Below are 24310 nucleotides of genomic sequence, written 5' to 3'. Positions count from 1 at the left end.
GATAACGTAGCGCAAGAGCGCAATCTCGCAACCAATCAGAGATGCAACTACTCAGCACGTGACTCGGGGTTCGGCCAGCTCAAGTGGATCGTCTCTCTTCTGTGAGCGCAGTCTTTGTCGTCGCTGTGCCTGTACTTGTAGTAGCTAACCGCTCGCTTCAATAACAATACACCCGCCGTTCTAACAGCGTGGCTTGATAAGGTCAGACAATTTTGTGTCTTTTTTTCCGGATTGTCTCGAAATTTCTTCTGACAACGTAACGCTTCAGGTAATATACGTTCGTAACGTCTGCTTGCCTCGTAGATTGTGGTGATTTTGTTATTGTGAGGACAGAGGTAACGTAATTAACGTTAACGCACACGGGTATAACGGGTCCTTAAATTCCGGATTGTCTCTTAAAATATTGTTTAAACTATGTTGTGTAGTATTTTGTTAGAATGTTACTTGAAATATTTTATTAAAGTTAAGTGGTGCTTGAAGCTTCGTTGCTTTTAACGTTACGCTAACTTCTTATCGCTTCAATCTGATTGGTTGAGATCATTGACATCGTATTAATTCTACATTAGATCGTTAAACTGAGGTAAAAGGCCGCCTGAAATCTGTTGGTAACGTAGCTTTTGTTGCAATCTTAGTGTCTAATTTTAACATCAAGCTTTGGCTTGGTAGACCAACGTTACTCTTACGAAATTGACCATGGTTTTACTACAGTAATTATAATTTATCAATGATATTTTCAGTAAAACATAAGTGATTTCAAATGAACCATTACGTCACCTTAGTAGTCTTATTATAATCGTGATTTGTGTCGCAAAACCATTTGTAATATGCCAAAAACATGGTAACTGTAACTTTACTATAATAAAACCATGGCTAAGGATTGTCTTTTGATTCAAATCAACGTGTTGTAACGTTAACCCATTTTTTTTACTGTTGTTCAAGACACAGAGATGACAAAATAAACACATGGACTGTGTCTCAAACCCTTGAGTGCTTTCTAATTAGACCGCATGTTGAGTTGACTCCTAATGCACCTAGGTAGGCAGGATACTACGTTTTGGTCCAAAGCTGTATATATGATATTACCTAAACACTTTCATACTAAATGAAGTTACACATGCACACATGCCTGTCAGCAGTTCATTTTTTTATTCTTTAAAAAAAAACGTATTGGGGAATCTCCAGTTTTACTTCAACTTGTCTGGACCTGTTGATGCAAGTGAAGTTGATATTTTATGTTGTTCTCCACAAATCTGCAGAACTGGATTGGTTATGATTTTTGTGTTGTGCGATAGTGCTGTGATGGAAAGAGCTTGTGATTTTCATTAGATTGTATCAATTTGCCCGCTCAACAAGTTGTGACATTCTGGAGGGGGGCTTTATGTAAGGCTTGACTAAAGGTAATTTAGTTGCGTAAACAAGGCACTTCAGTCTTTTGGCCTCACAGGAATCCAACCGGCTCTCATGAAAGAGGCTTCAGTAAAACTGATGTATAATAGACCACGCTTAATTACAGAAACACAGCAATAAAGCCTCCAACTCCTGCTGTCTTCTCACTGTTTTTTCATCTGTCTTGTTTATCTGATTTTGTTAGTGCATGAATTTTTTTTCTCGCTGTTGCATTGTCTTGCAGACAAAAATCTCTACTTTCCTGCTTGTATTATGTTAAGGCTATTCATTAGACCAGTGGTTCTCAACTCTGGCTCGCGAGATCCATTTTCCTGCAAAGTTTACCCCAAACTCTGATATAAAACACCTGAACAAGCTAATCAGCGTCTTTACAATAGATAAGTTCAGTTTAATGTGGTGCTGCGCAAATCTATCATCATATGAGATATAAGTACCGCAAAAGAGATTCAAGTGCAGATTGCGAGGTACGCATTTGAATCAGTCTCGCGGTATTTTAATGCGATATACCAGACAATCTGCGCAGCCCAACATTAAATTGAACGCGTCTGTTCCTGAAGTCACTGATTCGCCTCTTCAGTTGTTTTATCTGAGTTGGTGCTAAACTCGGCAGGAAAGTGGATCTCGCTGGCCAGAGTTGAGAACCACTGCATTAGACCAAACCACAAACAATTCAGTATTATTGAATAGTATAATTATTATCCTATAGGTCTATTGTACGAAATTTAGTGGCATCTAGTGGTGAAGTTTCGAAAAGCAACCAATGGCTCACTCCACCGCTCGCCCCTCATAACAAAGCGCCCTTAAGAACATAATGCTTCATTATGTAAAGTCTTTATACACCAGTTAAGTTTATTATATTGCATTTCTGTCAATAGATTGTCCAAAAACTTAAACATTGGACCTTCAATTCAAAATTGATGACAGTATATGTCATTCTCAAGATTATAAGGAATTGTTTATGGGTGAATTATTATTTCCTTTTTTTAATCATTTTGTGACCCGAGTTTATAAAAATAATATTTAGGGTGAAGTTTAACTATTTGTAAACTTCTGTTTGCTTGGCAGAAGCAGCATGGAAGAAGAGGAACACTTTGTAAACATAGACCTGAACGATGACAACATCTGCAGCATCTGTAAGATAGAGACGGACACCGGAACACTTTCCTTCTGCCATGTTTGCTTTGAGCTGAGCATAGAGGGTAAGAACGTGTGTTGTGATAATAAGCATGTAATGTTTTAAAACCTGTACGAGATTTAAATGTGTAAAGCCTTCCCACCCGTCCATCCATTTTCCACTTATTCTTAGATAAATGGATCTTCTGTTCCTTCACTTTATGTGCTGCTCAAAATATTTACCGAAGTGTTTGAAGTGCTTTTTCGGCATCTAATTGATGTTCAGCCTATTAAGACTGGAGGAGCCGCATCAGAGCTGGAGTTTTTGATCAGTGCAGCTGTCATCTTTGCGCTGAACGGTCCCGAAAGAGCACTTTGAGAGAGCGTTACGAATAGTTTAATGTTTTGTTATTGCTGGAAGAAGTCGTCTTGGGCATGAAGAATTTTCTTTGGAATCAAATAGCTTTCTTTGGAGTCATTTGCTTGAGCTCATTCAGGGAACTCGTTTTAAGGTATGACTGGTATCAAGGAGTTCAAGGAATTTTATAGGAAAATAATTTCAGCAGGATTGCGAAAGTAAAGTTTTCCAAAGATTTCAGTCGCTCTCTCCGCCTGCCATTGGTCAAACAGAATTACACGCTTCACCTCTGAAAGATAAATTTGGAATTCTGGTCTGTTGTGCTTTTAATTTGTGTTTCTTGTGTCCTGTCCTGGAAAATATAGGCCTGCACATCACTTATGTGATGGGTGGATCAATGGCCAATCTAGGTCGGATTGTCAAAGCGTGACTGGTGGATTCTGTTACATGGGAAACAATGCATCAAGCGCATTTGTAACATAAGGTGTGTGCACGTGATTGAGTTATGTCGAAAAGATTTGTGCAACAGAGTGTGGCGTACAAGCGATGTCTCTTGAGTCCACCACAGCAGCTATCAAAAACCCGAAGTGAAATGAAATTCAAATTTATTCCGCTTTCTTTCTCTTATTGATTCTGTGTTTATTTGAGTTGTTTATAAATAAATCCTACCTGGTCCCTAAATCCACTAGAATTTTCATGTCACGTATTCAGAGGAATTCAGACACTCACAAAAAGCTCTAGGCCAGTTCAACTAAATGTTCTGTGATTTATCTTCTTATGCTCACAACACTGAGCTCATGAATTAGACACGCTGAATATTCATGCCAGCAACAGACTGTTACAGCTCTTTAATATTTAACAGAAGAGAGAAAGATCAGGCAGCCCATGGTGGTGAGCTGTGGGTAGCTGTGTAGAGCACCGGGAAGGGCTCCAATTGGCATGTGACCTGACCTCTCGGCACACTCTTACAGGTCATCTTGTCTGATTTGCACACAGTATTATTTATCATCTTACAGTAGAATCGAACGATACATGGCCTGGGTGCACAAACACAAGCTGACTGTGCATGTTCAGACCTGAACGAACACCCACGCACCTGCTTGCACACCTGCATTCCCCAAGACAACATCCTGCTTAGAGAGATGAAAGTTTGTTCGTTTCTCTACCATTTGTCTTGTTTTAGACTCATTTTGTAGTCTTTTTTCATATGCACTGCAAACTGAGTATATGTCTGGCTGTTTTGTTGACCCGGATGTTTTGGATCTAAGTTTAGGTAGCAGAAGCAGTGCTTGTTGTGACTATTTTTACCGTGTGATGTGTGGCATGCCGGGTGGTTCTGCTTTTCTGGTTCCTTAAAGCATTCTTGAAGCAGACAGAGCGACTGAGAAAACCGAGAAAAACATGCTTTTATAACTGTACATGAATGTTGAGACAGGAAGTCACTTAAACCTTTCCTCTATTATCTAAAGATATAGATTGGAGCCAATGTAATGAACAGAAAATTGCGTGCTAGAATGTATGTTTTGGGTTTGTTTACACTTGCTGAAGAATGTTTAATTAATGTTTGAGAGTCTTTATTGATTAAAAATAGATGATTTTGTTGCTGCCAGTTTTTTTTTCTTATATGCAAGAACTTATTTTAATAAATTTATATTTGAGTTACATTGTTTAGAAAATGAAATGTCTTTGTGGATAATGTGGTTTTGCCAAATTTTGTCCGTAGCTTGGCTTAATGGTCCAGTGTATGAAATTTAGTGGAATCTAGCGGGCAGGTTGGGAATTGCATCCAATGGCTCCACCCCTTTAGAAGCATTATGGTGGCTGAAATAGGACTAAAGGCTTGTCCACACCACGATGATAAGTGCGTGCGTTTATTGTCAACGTTTAGCGCCTTGTAACTAAACAAAGGGCACCGATGTCAGTGTGCACACCGACGCACAAGACGCTAGGTGCAAAAGCGTCATTGTTTTTTGTTTTAACGGCTCAGGCTAGTTTTTTTTGGTTTGATGTGCAGCATTAAAAACTGGCTGACCAATGAGATTGCCGGTTCTGTTCACGTGCCTGGAGTTGCTAAAGTTACAGTAAAACACAACTTGGTGGTGCTGTGTCTCGTTTCGTAAGGCTGCGTTCTTGTGTCCTCCAGAGGAATCATCCTCTGAAGGATGCGGTATACGGAGGATTCTCAACTTAGAATTTAGCGAGACATCCTTTGTAGGACATACTGGCAGAAAAGGAAACAGGAAGTACCAAGTTGCTATGACAACACGTTGCACTCGCACGCCTGTCAAATTAATCAAACTTATTTCTTCATGATTTTAAGAGGTAAAGGGTTGGTTACTCTCTACCCTAAAAATTGTTTGCCTTACTGTTTTAAAAGATTTCAAAATCACGAAACACTTGTAAACCTATTTACTACATATGCCTGCTAAGATTTCAAAAACATGACTCAAATTGTAAACTTTTTACTTTTAAACACCACATATTTAGTTGAATGTGCAGCCGTTAATGTTTATTTAAATAACAGACGTTGGCTGACGCAAAAAATCGTGGGTTGTCTCTAGCAACGAAGGATACTCCTCCGAATTCTCGTGAAAGTAGGTCGCATTAGAAGGATGTGTCCTTACTGCTTTTATGAAACGAGGCAGCCTCGATGACGTAGCAGGCATAAATGAGACCTCCGGAGGACGCAGCCTTCAGAAACGAGACACAGTTATCTGACAAAGTGGAAGCAAGATGAATTCTGAGTATCAGAAGCATAAAGTTGCGCAGCGTGTCGTTGTGTAACGGGGTATTTCAGTTTTTTATTAACCGCCAGCTATGTCAGGGAGCGAATTTGCATGTTTGCTTGGATATGAACGTTGAAAAACATCTCGAAAAATGCTGCCGATAAGCGCGTACAATAATCGTTCCTGTTTGGACAGGCCTGAAAATGTTGTCACGTTTTCACTTCGTTGCCAAAGGACATAATGTATTTACGAAACTTTGTAGAGCAGTTTGTCCATTTAGGGCTGCTGTAGAAACAACATGGTTAATTCCATGCAAGTGGACCTGCGGTGTACTGTATGTAGATAGAAATAGCTAAAAAACAAAGCCTAACTCCCCAATATGTACGGTCTTAATTCACATCTGAAGACAAAGTTACTGTATATTATCTGTCAACAGATCCTTCAAAAATGACACATGGACCTTTAAAAGGTAACTCCAACCAAAAATAAAATTCTGCAATTAATTAAGGTCTTTAAGATGTTAAGCTACTTGAGTAATTAATGTTGTCATTTTCATGTTTGGCCGGAGTTACCAATTAAGTAATAGTGTTTACTGTGTGTTCTTCATGTGTTTTCTAGTTTTAGGGTAAGGCTACATTTTTCTTCAGCCCATTGCAAAATATCTCATTTCATTTTAATCAATGCATTCCATTTTTATGGTGTCATGCATATGCATTCTTTTTTTGTACATTTCAGAAATTAGGAACTAACAGATATTTAACTGATAATTAAATAACATGGTCCCCATTGACTTCCAGTGTATGGACACTAAACCACTGAGACATTTCTCAAAACATCTTCTTCTGTGTTCCATTCATATACAAATTGTAATTTTTGTGTGAACTATCGTTTTAAAGCTTTAAGTCTAAGCTAAAGTATTGGTGCTGTTTGTTTACGCACATTATTTCAAGGTCATTGTTTAAACTCTCACTCACTCTTGCAAGAAAACATGTATTCTATTGGCTCTTGGGAAAGACCTTGAGTCTGGCTGTGTGCTCGCTGCTCTGAGAGCAGATCTCCCAGTACTAACAATCTCTCCTTGACAGACACAGTCTCTTATCCTCTTACGTAAGACCAGTGGAGTCTGTGGGTGCGCATGCTTGCGCCAGCCGGGGGCAGACATGGATGACAGAACATGCCTGATGCTCTAAAGATTGAATACAACACTGAACCTCTTTGTGTGTGATGTTTGTGTTTGGCACATGCTTTTATGTACGTGAGAGACTGAGATGCTTTGTCTGTGTCTCTGTTAAATGTAATTTTGTGTGAACTCTTGAACCCTGAAGGTAAGCGAGAAGGTGTAAAGTTGCGAGTGTGGCTTGCATGGTGGATAAATGCAGATTTGCTGACCGGGCCCACTTGCCAGCGGCTAGCAAGCTGTGAAGTTTCCATTTCAGTAATGCTTTTGCATGCTCCAGTCATCAACAGCTTTCAGCAATACTTCCATACTTGAAATGGAAGCATTATGGAAAACATTTCTCTATATATAATGTTGGATGACAGTTATGGTGTATAACCTTCATAAATTCTCACAGCAGTATAGAGATCATATGTAGTTAGTTTATAGGATCTTGCACATGGCAAACTTTTCAAACTCTTCATGTGAGGTGTTTATAGATGTTTGCACTTCGGTCTTAACATGAATTCATCAATGTGGACCCAACCTTTGTATTCTTTTTCTTTAAGAAACACAAGTACTGTACGTATCAGTGTGCTCTTAAAGATATCAAGCAAGAGTCTCAAGGTGAAAGAAAACATCCACAGTAAAGACTTTTTTTAAATGAGACTTTCTGAGTCTTTCTGAAATATTTCACAGATTGTGTCAAATGTGACAAGTTATTTATTTTAAGGTCTCTGCATTTAAACACGTGCACTGACCAAAACGATCGCGCCACCATTTCAATGACTGCAGCTGTTTGACTACGCCCCGACTTTAGCCATGAGGTGCTAAAGTCAAGGTTTCACTGTTCTTTCTTCATCTAAGGACACACAAGGCAGAAGTAGCCCACGTGTTGCTGACCCCCTTGATGATAAAAGGAATATAATGTTGCATTGCTAATTCAGCTGGTGTATCATTTGTATTATTTCTCAATATGACAGTCAGAATAAGGAAGCATTTATCCTCTTTTAAAATGTACAATCATAGTTGGACTTTTTAAACTACAGTTATAATGTCCAGTGTGGTAGCAATTGATTCAGATGTGAATGAACAGCCTGTTTATCTAAAGTGGGAAACAACAGACTGGAACAGTGATTGAATGGAACGATGAAAAGCGAGTGACATAGATTATACTTGATAAGATTACCGTTTCCATGACAGCGACCTCCATCACCCGCTGCAGATTGGCTAATCTGTGGCACTGTTTTCTAAATAGTTACAAGGTTTACAAGGACTCTTTCTCTTGTCTCAATATCTGTTTATGTTGTCATTCTTGGCCAGACTCTGTTGTTGGTCAGGGCAGAGTGCACAGAAGCACCTTTGAGTAGAACAGACCACAGAACAGTCATTCCCCATCTGATTTCTAACATAAGCACTGGAGGGAAGTGGTACAGAAATCAGTTGTTTGTAAAATGACACAGATTTAGTCTTTGCCAGAGGGTTGTCTCTGAAGTGCACGGCGGTATTTGTTTGAAATTCTTTTTATTGGGTTATTTTCTATAAAGTTGCATAATGGTTCTGACATGCTGTGAAAAAGGTTCAATGTTCTGATACGTTTGTATATGAATCTACAAGTGTTTAATTTGACACCCTGTCTTCAACATACCTGAGCATTGAATTCAGCGTGTCAAAACAACGCGGTTCTGGTTTACAATCGATGACTACGTTTACATGGACATCAGTAGTCTAATTATTTGCCTTATTCTGAGTAAAACATTTTTATGATTAAGGTGTTTACATGAGTTGCTTTAAGAATATAAGAATATACATACGTCATTTTACGTCCCCACATGACACTGTCCAATGTTCCCTCCAGAACGGCATTCCAGCTCTAAGTTTGAAGTCTCAAACTTCTTTGTAAACGCGGTTTTCTGCGTAGCCGGTTTATTGATATGCAATGTAAACACGTGAAAGCGGTTTTCTTTTATAAGCATATTTTTGAAAGATATCTGTTTATTTTGAGCATGCAAACGCACTCAATGATGCAGTCTATATGGGAAGAGGCTGATGTGTAGTGATATGCCTTCAGCTGATTGCCGTTTCATTATAATCAGGCTCATTGGTGGATAATAAAAAAACAATCAGTTTAATGAATGAATAGGAATATGACAATGTCATAATCGCCTCTATCAGTCACAGATTATTATGTCTCTTGTGTTTGTTTGCCATCTCAGGTTTGATTTCTGAGTATTATAGGGGTCCTGGGAGATCCATGGTTTAAAAAAGTTTAAAGCGCTTGGAACCCTTTGTACTCTTATTCCCTCTCAGAGCGAGTACTGTGTGTGTGTTTGCAATTTTAACCTTCAATTCCCCTATTTATAATAGCGTCTAAGTGTTCTTTCCTGTTATTCAGACTTCACTGTGAAGTGCAGGAAATTGGTTTATCGTAAGACGCAGAATGATTTTGGCCACACTGTCTTCTCCCCCACAGCTTGAAGCTGTTCTACTTAAGTCAAGCTCAACCAAACCCCTAAGGGCTTCTGCTTAATGTTATACATTGTTGCAGATATTACAGGAAATAAACCAAGTTTGTGGCGACAAGTTAGTCCGTGCACACTAACTTAGAAAGTAAATGAAACCGCTTGTCTTTCAGCGCTGACTAATTCAACGGTTTATGATCACACACGTTTGTGAGGTCAGAATAAGCGCGTGCTTGTCGCACCCGCAAAAGGCTTAAATACAGACTGCTGTTTGGTATGATTATAAGTCACACAATGTGTATGAACAAAACTGAGCTCACACTGAAATGGCACATCCTCACGCGAAGAGGCATCCGGCAGCGCTAGTGTTGTATTGTGTTTGATTTGTTCTTGGCCTACTTTGAGTTAAAAGAAGAGTTGTTCTTGCTCTGTTATGAAAGGACGTATTGAAAACAGGAAGATGGGATTATATCAGGCACTCTGTGATGGAGCGATATGAATTTTATTATTCATTTTTCGTGATTCCTCCAAGATTTGATATGAAGCTACTGTTTAAAGACTTTTTTTACTTTCTCCATTTCTCTCTTCTGGAGAAGAGATTTCCCTTGAGTTTCATACATAAATAAAACCGATATATTTAGACAACTTGCTAAAATCTGCATTTATTTGTAACTGTACCAAGCTAGTTTTCTTGCTGAATTTCTCGCATACACACACGAAAACATATTTTTCAGAAAATCTAATTTCACTGCTGCTACCATCCTAAAAGATATCAGTCTGTAAACTTCTCAAAGAGACCAGAAATCTAATCCTGTCCTTGTATCTGTTCACACCAGGTGTATCCAGTGCCACCCTGTTGCACTCCAAATCTCTACGTGGGCATAGAGAATGCTTTGAGAAGTACCATCTCATCGCCAACCAGAAGCTCTCCCACGCCAAGGCCTCCCACGGTGCGTACGAGGGCGTGAAACGGGCCTTGAGCCAGCGAATCGACCGCATTATACAGTACGCACAGAACAGAGACTCCATATCCGCAGAGTCACCTGGGCGCTGGGGGCCCAAACAGATTATGTGCCACACCCAACAAGGCGGAAGAAAGCTCGTGCCCCAATCTGAAGCCCAGGTGCCGCGCTACTCTCCACGATGGGCTGAGGAGGCATCAAAGGCCGAGTCAGAATATGGTAAAACCATGCTAGACTGCCACTCCGCTGAGGAGCTTGATCTCGGCCTACTGCATCAGGGACTGTGGGCCGGAGAGAGACGGGAACAGAAGAAACAGCAGGATACTGCTAGACAGAGGAGACGCATGGGACACGGTCAAGAAGAATGTAAGTTATGGAGACTATCTATATGTATTTATATATACTGTATATGTGTGTGTGTGTAAGCTGATATCATCTAACTATAGCACCAGGCTCAGTTTAGTTCCCATGGTAATATCTCGGAAAAAGTAAGGGAGAGAGACAGGAAAATTTCATCAGGTGTGATCGATATCTTCAGCATTAGGGCTTTTATCTTTTATTAGGGATGCTTTGTATCTCACTATCTTTTGCATCAGTCCAGAACACAAAACACCAATGAACGACTAAGGTCACACTCTAGACCTCAATTTTGTTTTCCACTCTCCTCTGCATCCCTTTATCTCCTCTTAAGAAATGTTGCATTCTTTCATGAACACATACATCATCAGGGTCGCGCCACATGCCTTTCAAATCCGCCGAGATGAATTGATTGCGTCTCAAGGACTCTTGTGAAGTCATCTAGTTTTTAGCTCTGCCAGGAGATGTTCTTGTCAATTTATGCTTTGTTGACAAAGGTGATTTTTATCACTGCTATCTAAAGGTCCTTGGTTGTCTTTCACTTTCAGTGGTAAGGATGAGTGTGGATGAGCTTCGACGATTGAACGAGCAGCTGCGTCTACAGATACAAAGTGAGTTGTCAACGATAAACCTTAAACCTCATTAAATGAACTATTCACCCAAAAATCTAAATAGAAGTCAATACTTCCAATACCGGAAATATTGAGGTTAACTTTTTATCTTAAAGCCACAGTCCATATTTTTTGGGGGGTTAGGGATAAACATTAACAACAACAAAAATCTGTGTTAAAACGGTCTCCGTATCTTTCTCACATTCACAATAAGGAATCAAAATTGAATGTAATTTGAGTTAAATCCATGTAAAGTAACTTGCAAATTCAAGTTTCAAACATAGATAAAGAGTAAAAAATTGCTATGTTAATAATTCAAATGTATCATATAGATTTATATATGCATCTTCTTAAACCTGTTCTCTCTCTCTTTTGCTGTCAGATGTCTTCGAAGAGCTTTCTGTAGCTGTCCAGGAGAAGGACTCTCTTTCATCAGAGCTGCATGTGCGACATGTAGCCATCGAGCAACTCTTCAAAAACTGTGCAAAGCTGCCATGGCTTCAGATCGGGAGAGCGGGGGTCAAAGCTACAAACAGCCCTGTGGAATGAGAGCTTGTGGGGACACCGGAGACTCTAAACTCCCTTAGACCGCAGCTCCACGAGAACTCCCTCTGGAGATCACTCCTGAACTAATGGGAAACACACTATTTCTAAAGTGTGCTCATGAGAATTTGAGGTCATGCTCAAAGGTGGCTTCTGAGTTTTATGCAGAACTTGGAACAGAAAGGTGTTATGGACTTGGAAGTTGAAAAAGTGATGCAGTGTTTTGGCGTGTCCAAAGTGTTACTATGCAGCCTTCAACATTTAATTTCAAGTGTTTTGTTTCCCTTTTCTTTCGGTTCTGGTTATATTTTGTGTCTTGTTTAATTCTCTTAAATCACAGTTTACACTGTACATTTGGGGTGTTTTATAGACTTGGATTAGTCTATCAACCTTCCTTATGCACATCTGGGCTTGCTGATTGGCTGTGGTGTTGCTGCGGTAACTGTTGCTTAGTTAACAGTTTTATCCTCCCTCTGCTCATTGCAGTGGAACTTATTAATGACTGAGGAGCAGACAGGGTTGTTACATTACTCCAAGATATAGTTCATTGCGATGCCGAAGTCTTACATGAATCCTGTTTGTTACCGGTTATTTTCACTCTGAAAGCTAAACAACATGGTGCTAGTGTTTAGCTTGGGTGACGTGTTAACATTTTACAGGTGTTTTCGCACCATCAAACAATCATTTCATCATCATTTTAATCATTTGGTAGTAAAATTACATTTGGGACATTTCTGCTCGTCGCTTGATCTGATGTCAAAGAAATAGATTACCCAAAAAAGAAATTTGTCATGTCACCCTCATGTCATTCCAAGCTACATGACTCCCTTCAGTAAAGCAACAAAAAGGAGATGTTATTTAAACTGGATGTAACGCACACACGCTTTCTTTGGAAGAAAGAAAGTTACAGAGGTTTGGAATGACATAGTAGGTACGCGAGTAATTTTATATTTTAATATAAAATAGCCCTTTAAGCACAGATTTAAAGCCTTAACTAGGCTTCATTTTTTTATTAATTTGTATAACAATAATATTGAAACAATATCTTCAACCGGCTTAAGAAAGAAAACATATCCAAAGCAATTGTTACTTAAAAGTAACTATTTCAGTATTTTTTTTAGTCGAATAGTTGCTTTACAAATATTTTAAACCAAATGTGCTCACTAATGGATTGTGTATGGTGTACCAGTTTTGTCAGTATCCCCATTCCTAACTTAATGCTTTTCTTATTTTTGAGTGGCTTGGTTTTATTATATGTTGTGCATACAATGTTTTGCTGTGTTTGGGGATATGCACATAATCTGACAAAAGAATGGGGGAAATGTTACTTTCAGATCAGACTTTATCGCCATCTTGTGGGCTTTTGGAGATTCAACCATTTCCTGCCCTTTACTCTGCTCACTGTCCTGATATCTCAAATCTTAGTTAAAAAAAGTTGCATTACTTTTATGCGATCAGCTAGGTGTATTTGAATTATCTGTTCTCTTTATAAGAGATGGTAGTTTAACTGACCCCTCTGGGGTTTCTAAGACAAAGTTTTTTTAAATATGTTATTTTTAATGAGTAAAATCATGTAATGTATTCTGTCAATCTGGATATGGCCGGCGAGGTACAGCTGTCCTCTTATCGTGCCAGCTGGATGTAATAATAGATGAAGCAATATGTCTTTTAAGTGTGTTTTTCTTCCTTTGTGCAGATTTTTATGGTTTGCTCGGTTCATTTCAGATATAGGAGTTAGAAAAATAAATTGACGTGCACTGCCCAAATGACTTTATTCTGTTGCTGCAGAGAGTGCTATTTCATGCTTGACTGTCTCCAGTGTGTTACAAATACAGGCTATGAATTTAAATGTTGAATTGTTTAAGTTGGTGTAAATTATGTGCTGATCATTCTTTATTCATTACTTGTATTGTTTTGCCATTTTAAAAGATTGTTTTCTTTTTCAGTTGCTTGCATTTTGTGACATTTCAAATGGTGTATTCAATTCTTTTTTTAGCTTTCCATAGTGTAAAAGAATTTAGTTTGTTGTGATGTGCAAATTTTATTTAAGGGAATGAATTAATAAAATATTTTTCCTAAATTTACGTGTGATCTTTTTTCTTGACAATTTCATAATTTACTAGTTTACAATGCCAAATATGACTGTATTTAAATAGACCCTAAAGTGGTAAACAGATGTGGAAAGATAAATGATTTAAAAATCTTTATTAAAGTATTTTAGGCTTCTATTTCAAATGCCTCTATGGAAGGATCTTTGATTTAATTGATATTAATTTAACAAGAATATATGAAGAGTTTGGTTCCAAAATGAGATGACTCTGTTTAAATGTAAAAAAATACAAAAAAACTGCAGTGGGTTTGTTTTGATTTAAGCCATAATAACTAAATAAAAATACGGTGATAAAAATAAAACAATAAAACACAATTAAAAAACATAAAACATAATTTTGAGATGAGTTATCTCATTTTAGAACCAAACTGTTCATATGTATGTGCACTTAAATTAGGTCTAATGCATACTAGCACTATATAAGCACAACATAAATGTATTGAATTATTATTATACTCCCATTCTGGTTACTTCTAAGGCTTTTTTATGTTAACCTACATTCATTTTAATTTTTTCTAGGAATTTCATTTTGCCTTCTTTTGGCACCTAATTGATTCTCTTCGGGGTCAATAAAATATATCATACAAATAAAATTACAAATATTATCACTATCATAAACCATTAATGATTTATTAAACAATTAGAAAACGAGAAAACGAACAGAAGATTACGCACAAAACAGTTCATCCGAGGCGCGGATCTTTGGTTCCGCCTCCAGCTCGCGCGCACACCGGAAGTTTGGATTTTGTTGTTACACTGGAACAAAATGGCTGCTGTGAGTTTTTTTCATTGAAGGCACTGGAACATTTATTACGCTTCTTGCTTTGGATTTCCTGCCTGTGGTGATGCAACTTGATTGGCAAGTCGGTTTTGATGTTTGTTGCCATTGTCACATTAAGACCCAGTTTGTCAGTTTTCCGTATCGTGTGAACTTTGCATTTTAAGTGAGCTGTTAGCTGTGGTTAGCCAGTCTGTCGTTTGCTGGAGCTCCAGTGCTGGAGTTTGTTTTCTTCTGCTGTGATCATATTCCTCCGCATTTCAATAAAGCATGTCATGTATTTACATTGCATTATTTTACACATACTTTGCAGTCGTCTTGTTGAAGTTAACCGCATTTGTTTGCAAAATATTTTGATTGCACACAGATGCCCAACTGTCTCAATGAAGTGTCTTCATGTCTCAAACTAACTTAATTCGCAATCGTGTGGTTGTTGTTGAAGGTTTTGGTTTGAGCTGTGAATGGAAGTTGTCAGATGACAGGTCAATGTTTGCATAGAGTTTGTTTCTGATCTGTCTTCCCCCCCATCTCAGGGCTTGAATGGTGTGTGTGTGGAGGTGACAGTGCTGGTGTAATACAACATCGCCTCCTGTCACTTAGCGACCACAATGGTAAGATTTATGATTTGCATTTTAAATCTACTTGATTTTATAATATTAAATCGTGAATAGTTTACTTTTTACAGATTTAGAAAAAATTAAGAGCAAAATTGAATTAATATTTTATTCTTTATAGCAACAAGTTCTAGAATATGCATTGGATCGGGCTGAGGTATGTATTTCTATTTGTTATTTAATGGTTTAGATATTGCTTCTGCATTGTTTTTAGTGTATTTTGTGTTTCATAACGGTTATTGTAACTATGTTGTTGTGTTGCCTGCCTAAATGCAATAAGTGTGTGGAAGAATTTCAAAGAATATAATACTACTGCATTATAACTACTATGCTATAACACTACTATAATATTTTGTATTTAGTACATTGTTGAAAGTGCCCGTCAGCGACCGGTGAAGAGACGAGTATCCTCAAGTGGAAGGAAATCTTTATATCAGAAACTTTATGAATTGTATATTGAAGAGTGTGAAAAGGAACCTGAGTTGAAGGTAATTCTCACTCACTAAAACACAAACACATTTATGCTATTACATTTACATACAAATTTGTGAGAACAAAATGCTTTGAATTTATAATATCAAGCCTTGCAATCTTGCACAATGAAAATGTGTGTACATAAGTCAAATTAAGTCAGTTTTGATATCATGTTGACCATGCGTGCTACTGTCCTCTTTTTGTAGAAACTAAGAAGAAATGTGAATCTACTAGAGAAGCTGGTGTCGCAAGAGACTGTCTCCTGTCTGGTGGTCAAGCTGTACCCTGGAAATGAAGGATACTCTCTCATGCTCCGAGGAAAGAATGGATCTGGTAATGTCTGCTGTGCTTTGTGCCACATCTGAACTGAATCATCTTAGCTTTTGATGTGTATGTTATACACAACACCTATGATAGTTAATCAGAGACTATTTTTATTTTTAGATTCAGAAACAATTCGGCTTCGCTATGAGGAAGGAGAGTTGCTGGAGTACCTGGATGCTGAGGAGCTGCCGCCCATCCTTGTAGACCTTCTAGAAAAATCACAGGTGAGTGTCTTCTATGTGTTTGTTTGGACTTTTCAGTATTACGATTTTTATGTTATGTTTTTAATTATATTTATATATTTGCACACACCCTGCACAAAAGTTACAAATTTAACTGATAGTTTTAATAGTCAGTGATTGTTGCAAACTATTCAGTCATGGAAGTTGTATAGAAATAACATAGCTTACAAATTCATGATCCTTTTTTCAAACATTAATCATACATTTTTACATGTTTTAATTCCTTCTGCCAATATTCCATCAGGTGAACATATTTCACTGTGGCTGTGTCATAGCTGAGGTCAGGGACTACAGACAGTCTGGCAATGCAAAGATGCCCACCTACCAGAGTCGACACGTACTGCTGAGACCCACTATGCAGGTGAGTGACTATAATCTCTCTTCAGGCACAAATAAACTAATCCATTGACCTTTTTGGGTAGTTCTTCAGTATAATGTGATTGGCTGAATGAGACCAGTTTTTACTGCACCTATGCATTGTTTTGTTCTCCCCTACTTTGTTCATCACTTTGGATAAAAGCGTCTGCTAAGTAACTAAATGTACATGTTAAATATACCGTATATGTGTCCTGTAGTGTGACCGCAAAAAATCTGAAAAGATTTAAAACTTTTAATAATATATTATTTTATATTATTTATATTTATCATTGAAATAACAATGAAGTCAAATCTCTCCTATGCTAGTTTTTTTTTTCTACATTTTCGCTGTCATACTATATGACAAATGTACACATTTCTATGTCAACAACCCTTTTAAAGATTATCTATTCTAAAAAATCTAATGTTTTGATATGGTGAATGTGGTGTCTTCTCCCTCCCAGACCCTTATCTGTGATGTTCATGCTATCACAAGTGATCACCACAAGTGGACGCAGGTACGAGTCCCAAAACTGAAACAATATACTGCTAAAATATGTTAGTGTGCTGTTTTGAGCTTGTGTTATAAAGTTGCACAGAATGCAGATTTTTAGTTTAAATAACCGTGTGATTTGGCGTGTTGATAGGATGATAAACTTCAGCTTGAGAGTCAGTTGATTCTGGCTACGGCAGAACCTCTGTGTCTGGATCCCTCCATCTCTGTCACCTGCACCACCAACCGTCTGCTCTACAACAAGCAGAAGATGAACACGCGGTCAATGAAACGGTAAACCTAGTGCTCTGTTCTCTCTGTTGTGTTTACATTTAAGCTTGTTTGGGTGTGTTGCTCTGTCCACTAAATCTGATTCACAAATGATGTGAGAATCTGTTCAGCATCTGTGAGCAGCAAGTGAATTGATATTTGTATTTACTGATATGGAATTAAAAGATCCTGATGTCCAGACTAAGGAAGATATATGACCGAATACGAGTCTTGTTGTCATTGACTGAAGTGGCCGTGATGTTTCCTCTCCGTGCAGATGTTTTAGAAGACACTCTCGAGCAGCTCTAAACAGACAGCAGGAGATGATGAACCACTGCCCCGCACTGCCACAACTGAGACTCCTGGACTACCTGCAGAGGAGGAAAGAAAGGAAACCTGCTCCATCGATAGACCTCAAGATCTCCAAAGCTGGAAACGTAAGTCAGATATTTATGTGATTTTATCTAATGTCTGGTTGTTCTCTGTATGTTTACAACGCTCTTTCTTGTGCTGCAGTGTGTGGACATGTGGAAACAGAGCAGCTGTCAGCTCACCATCCCATCGGATATTGATGTGAGTTGCTATCATGCGGATTTCAATGCTTTATCAGCAGAGAAATACATTTCTGTACATTCTTTTAACTCCAGGCGTATTATGAAATATACATTTATATTATTCCTCCATTTATATTGGGTGTATTTATGTTTTTGGATGCTTCTTTGTTGCATGTTTTGTGAGGTTTGTATCTAAATCAACATGTTTTCTTACTCTCCTTCCAGGTGGAGAAATACGCAGTGGCAGAGAAGTCTGTGAAATTAGATAATTCTCAGTCCACCGTTTGGCCTTCACAGGTAATATAAATACATATAATATTTATATGTGTGCACTTAAGATGGAAAGATGGTTTTATAGACCACTTTGGATGATAAAATCGACACTTGTTTAAAACTAATCTAGAAGAACTTCCTGTTTCAATAGACAAACAGTTGAACAAAATACACTCAACACAATATTTATAACCAATTTAAAATGATAAATACATATCTTTAAGATTTAACTATATATAAAAATAAACAGAAAGCGGAAGTACCAGTGTTGACAGCTTGCGACAGTTTTATCATTGGTCTGCTTTTGTGACAACATGACATTTTTTTCCTCTGAACAGGACGCTAGGGACGACTACACTTTCGACTGCGAGGTTGGGGGACAGCCACAGAGAACAAAACTCACGTTCTTCCAGTCTACAGGGGACCCGCTGGTGTACGGCAAAATCTACAGCGCCAAAGACTCCAAATCAGAGGAGGACGTCACCGACATGCATCTCATTCACCCACCGTAAGTCTCAAATGATGGTGTTTTAGTATTTATTAACAGCCTTTCTGTATTTACAGCTGTTGTTTCATAAAGTTGGTAATAAAGTTACAGTCGGTTCAGTAGAGTCAATTATTTGATTTGATCATGGAATTTTTAATCTTTTTTTCCTGCAGATTCCTCATCGGTTCAAAGACAGATGCTGACCGGTAAGTACAGGAGCTGTGTTTTGTCGTTTTATAAAACCGCTGTAGGGATCACATAGTGTGGTTATCTATAAATAACACACAGTCACGCGAATGTTCCTCTGTTGCAGGTTTTTGACACAGTATAGAGAGCTGTACGAGCGAGACATGAAGTGTCCGGTTAAAATGTTACATAACTCAGGCTTGCAGGCCCAGATCTCCCCTACAAGAGTGACCGAGGTAAGAAACCCTTTGTACGCATGTCATTACGGATTAAGCGCATTGATCAGTTAGTTTTTATGAGTGTTTCTTGTTGTGTTATTTAGCATGTCATTTAACAATCTTAATAAATCCATAAAGTATATAAATAGATACAACATGTCTGCTTAATGAGAGATGGAGGGAAGACTGTAATAAATATATCATATATTTATCGTATTTATCATAACAAATATTTTTATCATGTTAAATTTAGCAATTTTGTTATGTGCTTTTGTCATTTTTTATGTATAGCATTGTATGCATGCATTCACACTGCTATACATTTTATATAATACTTATATTTTTATTTATTTGTTTTTTATTTTTATTTAATGTTCCGCATTTCTTCAAATAAGATTTAGACCAAATATTTTTATTTTAAAAAACGATTTTTTTAAATAGTTTTAGTAAACTACAGTGACCTCGGATGCATAATAAAGTAGTTACAGATATTGGATTATTTAAATATGTTCAGGTGGTGTATGTCACACGGCACACTGTAGGAAATGAAAACTTTCTGGAAGTATTTCATGTCAGCTGTCTACGTACATGCTGTTACAGTGTTAGATGTTTTGTTGGTATGCAGGGTGATGGTTTCTCAGCACTGGTCCAGACTTCAGTTTTAGGCAAGGGTGTGAAACACAGACCGCCTCCTATCAAACTGCCAGCCGGCTCAGCCTGCAGCTCCTCAGGTGGACAATATTTGTTTTAACTGTGGAACATTCGGAATGGATTGAATGTGCATTTGAAACATCTTGTTTTCATTTCTATACAGGTAACCTGTACAATACACAGGCCTCCAGTGGCCATCTCAAGTGCCCAACCCCTCCACCCACAAAGAATCAGTCGCTCTCTCGAAAACACTCCTTGGAACTTGGTCTGCTGTCCCCTGATGCTCTCTCACCCATGCAGAGTAAGTTTTTCCCCTCCACAACCAGAAATGGCACCATGAACAATAACCTGATAGATGAGTTAATATCTCATCCTCAACTTTGAATATCCTTTATAGGATCAGGAACGCCCAAGCCCTCCACGCCCACACCCACCAACACACCCTGTTCTACGCCACATCATGCCGATATTCAAAGTACAACGCCCTCTGTAACGCCCACCCCTCAGGACCACATCCTCTCTCAGCCGCCTACACTGCTGACACCGTTTGCACAGCAGCAGATGGCACTGAGTCAGGCTCTGCCCGTCATGAATATCCCTTTACCCATATCCAGCTCCACCTCTTCACAGGTCATGACCAACCCAGCTGGACTAAACTTCATCAATGTGGTGGGCTCTGTTTGGTAAGAGCTTCCTGTTTCCTTCATCCATCAAATTAAAGTTTAAGAGCGATTTCTATAGTAAATTCCTTTTATCGTTCTTTCACACAGCAGTCCACAGACTCTGATGAGCGGTTCTAACCCAATGCTAGGCTGTAGTCCTGGTACTCTGGCGTCTGGGATCCCCATGAGTGGACTTCTGCCCTCTGGTGGTCTCATGTCCGGAGGACTTCCTGCCATGCAGCCCACAGCCCAGACGGGTAAACTTTTTTTCTTTAGTCCCTGTTAAAGAGTTATAATAGATCTTTAAGAACTTTTCTGATCACAATGCTTCACCATTCTGGAGATCCAATGCATGAATCATGGTAGTCTGCATTTTCATAGATTTATCCAAACAACCCAGTCTAAGTTTCAGACTTATGTTTCATCTGTTGTGGAGAGTCAAATGTTTATATTCTACCTGCAGGTGGGCCCTTCAGCTTGAACAACAGCCCTGGATTACGACCGCTTAACCTTCTGCAGGTGAGGAGGCTTCAGGAGATATTGAGATGGTTGCTGTAATGCTGTTTGTCATACTCACGTCACACTCTTTTCAATTTCTTTTTCAGATTCCCACAGGACCATTGATTTTTAACTCTTTACAGCAGCAGCAGTTGTCTCAGTTTTCCCCCCAGCAGCAGAGCAGTCAGTCTGCCACTTCCAGTCCCCAGCAGCAGGGGGAGTCGGTAAATCAGAAATCTCAATGACATATCACACACAGTTTATGAACTTGTATGGATTTATGCATTTTAGAATAGTGGTGTTGTCCCAGATGCACAGATAGGATAATGGCCAAAAATATTTACATATTCCAAAAAAAGAAGGTTTCTATTTTGAATAGAGATGAGCAGCGTTTATTGTTTTTATATTTTGTTAAAAGAAAGAGATACAGAAGAAAATAACAGTACGTTATTATTTGAAATGTAAAATATTGTATTCGGCTGCTTGGTCCGTTTCGAAATCTTTAAATGGTTTATGGAACTAATGTTTATTTTTTGTTAATAACATTTTTTTGACTGTGTATAAGTTTTATACATAGTTCTAATTTAAGGTAAGGAAACCAATTAGATAGAAAATGCTTGAATAAATAATGACAGCTGAAATATGTGTCTCTCTATTTGGGTCATTCTCACGAAACTACTGAAACATCATGGCTGTAAATATTTAAATGATAAAACAAATATAATTGGGAAACACACACAAATTATAATAAGATTTATTGTACTCTAATTGTGCTCTTTAACTTGCACAAGGCATAATTTTAACATAGTAATTAATTATTTATATATTTTTGCTTTTTCTAATGAAACTCATATAAGTCACACATCCATATTTGTCCGAGTGCATTATATATTGGAATTCAAACAAAGTAAAATGAAAATATTCTAAAAAACAATTGGATGTTTTTTCAGATGTTCGCGAATTACAAAAAATGAAAACGAAATCAGTGACAGAAATTGTGGGAGAAAATAAATGTCAATGACTGATTTTCCGTCCTCCGTAACATTTTAAAAAGAATGTTTATTTACATTAAGTTAGATTTTATGTGAAAAGATTACTTTACATTTTTCTAGTTAAAAACGTTAGACATTTCATGCTGTGTACAACACACCCTTTTTCATTCTCATTACCGTAGTAACTGTCTGGAAAAGTTTTAAAGAATATTTTTTAAGAAAATCATGTTTGATATCTTGAAACCAAGATTTACTATGCTATGCAGTGGGGTTTGAACTGAAGAAATTTGCACACGTGTGCAGAATTACTGAATATTGTCCTCTGTGATCCAGGCTGATGCGGGACTGACGCCAGAACAGGGACTGTCTGCCCAACAGACTGCAGTTATCAATCTCACTGGAGTGGGAAGCTTCATGTCCTCTCAGGCAGCAGGTATGTGTCACTTCTCTATAACTCAAGAACATCCGTTGTCAAAGTCAATCTAACAGACACTAACACAAACAGTAGACTTACTAATGGAGTAACCCTGTCTTAGATTTTGTAGCGTGTCATACTAATCTCACCATAGATCAACCAAAGTCAATTAGACCTGTTTGTTTTTCGATTATCTTGGTTGTCATATGATTAACATGATGGTGGATGCCACATTTCCTCTTTCTGCTACATTGTACCTTTTATTTCCTGTGACCTCCCTCCCCACCCTGATCTTTCTCTCTTTCTCCTCCACCCCTCCCTTCTGTCTGTGGTAGTGCTGTCCCAGCTGGGTTGTGGTCTGGATGGGTCCGGACCCGGCCTGCCGTCCCCGAGGCTCCAGCAACAGCACCAGCCACAGATCCAAGTAATGCAGCAACTTTGACCTCATCCACCCATAGACATGTGTATGCCAGACCGACCTTTGACCCCGACTCGGATGACAGAGATGCTGATTCCTTTCTGGCAGGCCTTTAATGTCAACCTAAAATCCAAAATGGCCTCATTTACATTTTTACTACACTTTCTTGTTCTTCTAGTATACACCAGGGCAACAGGGATCGGTCTGTTATACAATGTCTATGCATTCACTGTTTAGATTAAACACTTCATAGATATACACTGTCATTCATCATAGATTTTTTTTCTTGTCTGTCTTGTGTTACCCTTCTATTGACCTTTTGCATTAAATGTCAAGCTTGCGGCATCAGCCTATCTCTGTGCAAGCACTTGAGCTGCATGTTTCTCAGAAAAAGAAAACCTCAAAGCCTTAGACATTTTTATATCTTCATATATATATATAATGTAGGTTAATTGCTATATTTGATTTCTCCTTCCGTGCTTTATTTCCAAGCATGACACACTTTTGTTTTATCAAACTCTGTTACCATTCTTCTGCATCTGATGCTCAAAAACTTGCTTTAGTTTGGGCTTAGATGCGAGTTTAAGTTGCTGTCTTACTGACCCAAACAAGAGCATGGCAGATGTGTGTTTATGTGTGCGATTATTACAGGGTTATCGGTAAACAAAAGGAGCATCCATCAGTACTGATCCATCCCCTTCTTTAAGAATGAGCGTTTGTCTTTTCCATTGTTTTTGCTCATTTCGTTCTCTTTCATCACTCTTCAGCCTCACACAGCTTCTGCAAACACAACGCTGATGTCTGTCCAACACTGCATCCGCTTTCACTGTTTTATTAATGAGCATTAATGACTTTTCCACTACCTGAGTAGTATTATTATTGATATATGATATAATATGTCAGTCAAACGTTTGGACACCTACTGATATGTTTTAGTAAAATGATTCTGGATGCAATTAATTGCTTGACAGCACAAAAAAATATGTATTTTTAAATGGCAAGGTTTTTGAGATCATAAACGTCAATTCAGTCAAATCTTTCCAGATTTTTAGTTGGTAGTGTATATATTTCCAGTCAAGGTAAAATTCTGTTTTCAATGCACCCGTAAGTTACTAAGTATTGACTCACTGTTTGACTTTGCACATACACTGAAGACAGCCTTGTCAATTGCAATAACAGTATTGTAGAATTTACAAGAAGAAAAACTACCTAGAATTCATAATTTTTGCTTACAATCAAAATTTTACACTCTGGTTTTAAGTGGAAGAGATGCGGAGACAAAGCTGCCATTAGAGCAGAGCCCATTTCTTAAACTCTGCCAATTAATTTCACGTCATTTTCTTCTCTTTGCACAGTTGCAATTCTTGCAGCAGCAAATGCAACAGCAGCAAATGGGTATGGCAGTGGGGGCAGCGGCACAGGCGGCGCTGCCACGGCAACATTCCGCCAACCAGCCAAGAAGTAAGAGGAAACGCAGCACGCCGCAGCCCCTCCCCAAATCATGACCTTCGGCCCCGCCTGCTCACCCATCATGAGGAAGACAACTATGGCACTGTGTTCAGATTTTTACAGACTGACCGGACTATGTTTTTTACGTTT

General features: G+C 38.3%; 2 protein-coding genes across 5 annotated transcripts; both read left to right on the top strand.

Moving 5' to 3' along the window:
- Window positions 1–13779, top strand: c22h21orf91 (chromosome 22 C21orf91 homolog). 3 transcript variants are annotated; one of them, XM_056737120.1, is made up of 5 exons: window positions 1–268; window positions 2473–2606; window positions 10059–10550; window positions 11090–11152; window positions 11535–13779. In XM_056737120.1, exons 2-5 carry the CDS (start codon window positions 2480–2482, stop codon window positions 11699–11701), a joined length of 849 nt encoding a protein of 282 aa, XP_056593098.1. In that variant the 5' UTR covers window positions 1–268; window positions 2473–2479; the 3' UTR covers window positions 11702–13779. The 3 variants fall into 3 exon arrangements, with proteins under 3 accessions (XP_056593098.1, XP_056593099.1, XP_056593100.1); XM_056737121.1 differs by lacking the exon at window positions 1–268 and adding an exon at window positions 296–1035; XM_056737122.1 differs by lacking the exon at window positions 1–268 and adding an exon at window positions 1069–1397.
- Window positions 13780–14603: 824 nt separating this feature from the next.
- On the top strand, window positions 14604–24221 carry supt20 (SPT20 homolog, SAGA complex component). 2 transcript variants are annotated; one of them, XM_056737262.1, is made up of 24 exons: window positions 14604–14664; window positions 15117–15194; window positions 15319–15354; window positions 15560–15685; window positions 15878–16004; window positions 16116–16219; window positions 16482–16598; window positions 17059–17112; window positions 17242–17381; window positions 17635–17794; window positions 17874–17930; window positions 18137–18208; window positions 18523–18692; window positions 18845–18877; window positions 18985–19093; window positions 19701–19806; window positions 19890–20027; window positions 20124–20409; window positions 20497–20645; window positions 20852–20907; window positions 20994–21110; window positions 22212–22311; window positions 22629–22717; window positions 24067–24221. In XM_056737262.1, exons 2-24 carry the CDS (start codon window positions 15192–15194, stop codon window positions 24214–24216), a joined length of 2499 nt encoding a protein of 832 aa, XP_056593240.1. In that variant the 5' UTR covers window positions 14604–14664; window positions 15117–15191; the 3' UTR covers window positions 24217–24221. The 2 variants fall into 2 exon arrangements, with proteins under 2 accessions (XP_056593240.1, XP_056593241.1); XM_056737263.1 differs by lacking the exon at window positions 22629–22717.
- The last annotated feature ends 89 nt before the right edge of the window (window positions 24222–24310 follow it).

Source organism: Triplophysa dalaica, chromosome 22, assembly GCF_015846415.1.
Source record: "Triplophysa dalaica isolate WHDGS20190420 chromosome 22, ASM1584641v1, whole genome shotgun sequence".
Classification (NCBI taxonomy): domain Eukaryota; kingdom Metazoa; phylum Chordata; class Actinopteri; order Cypriniformes; family Nemacheilidae; genus Triplophysa; species Triplophysa dalaica.
The sequence above is the reverse complement of the archived record's forward strand: the minus strand, read 5'-3'. Positions and strand labels throughout refer to the sequence as shown.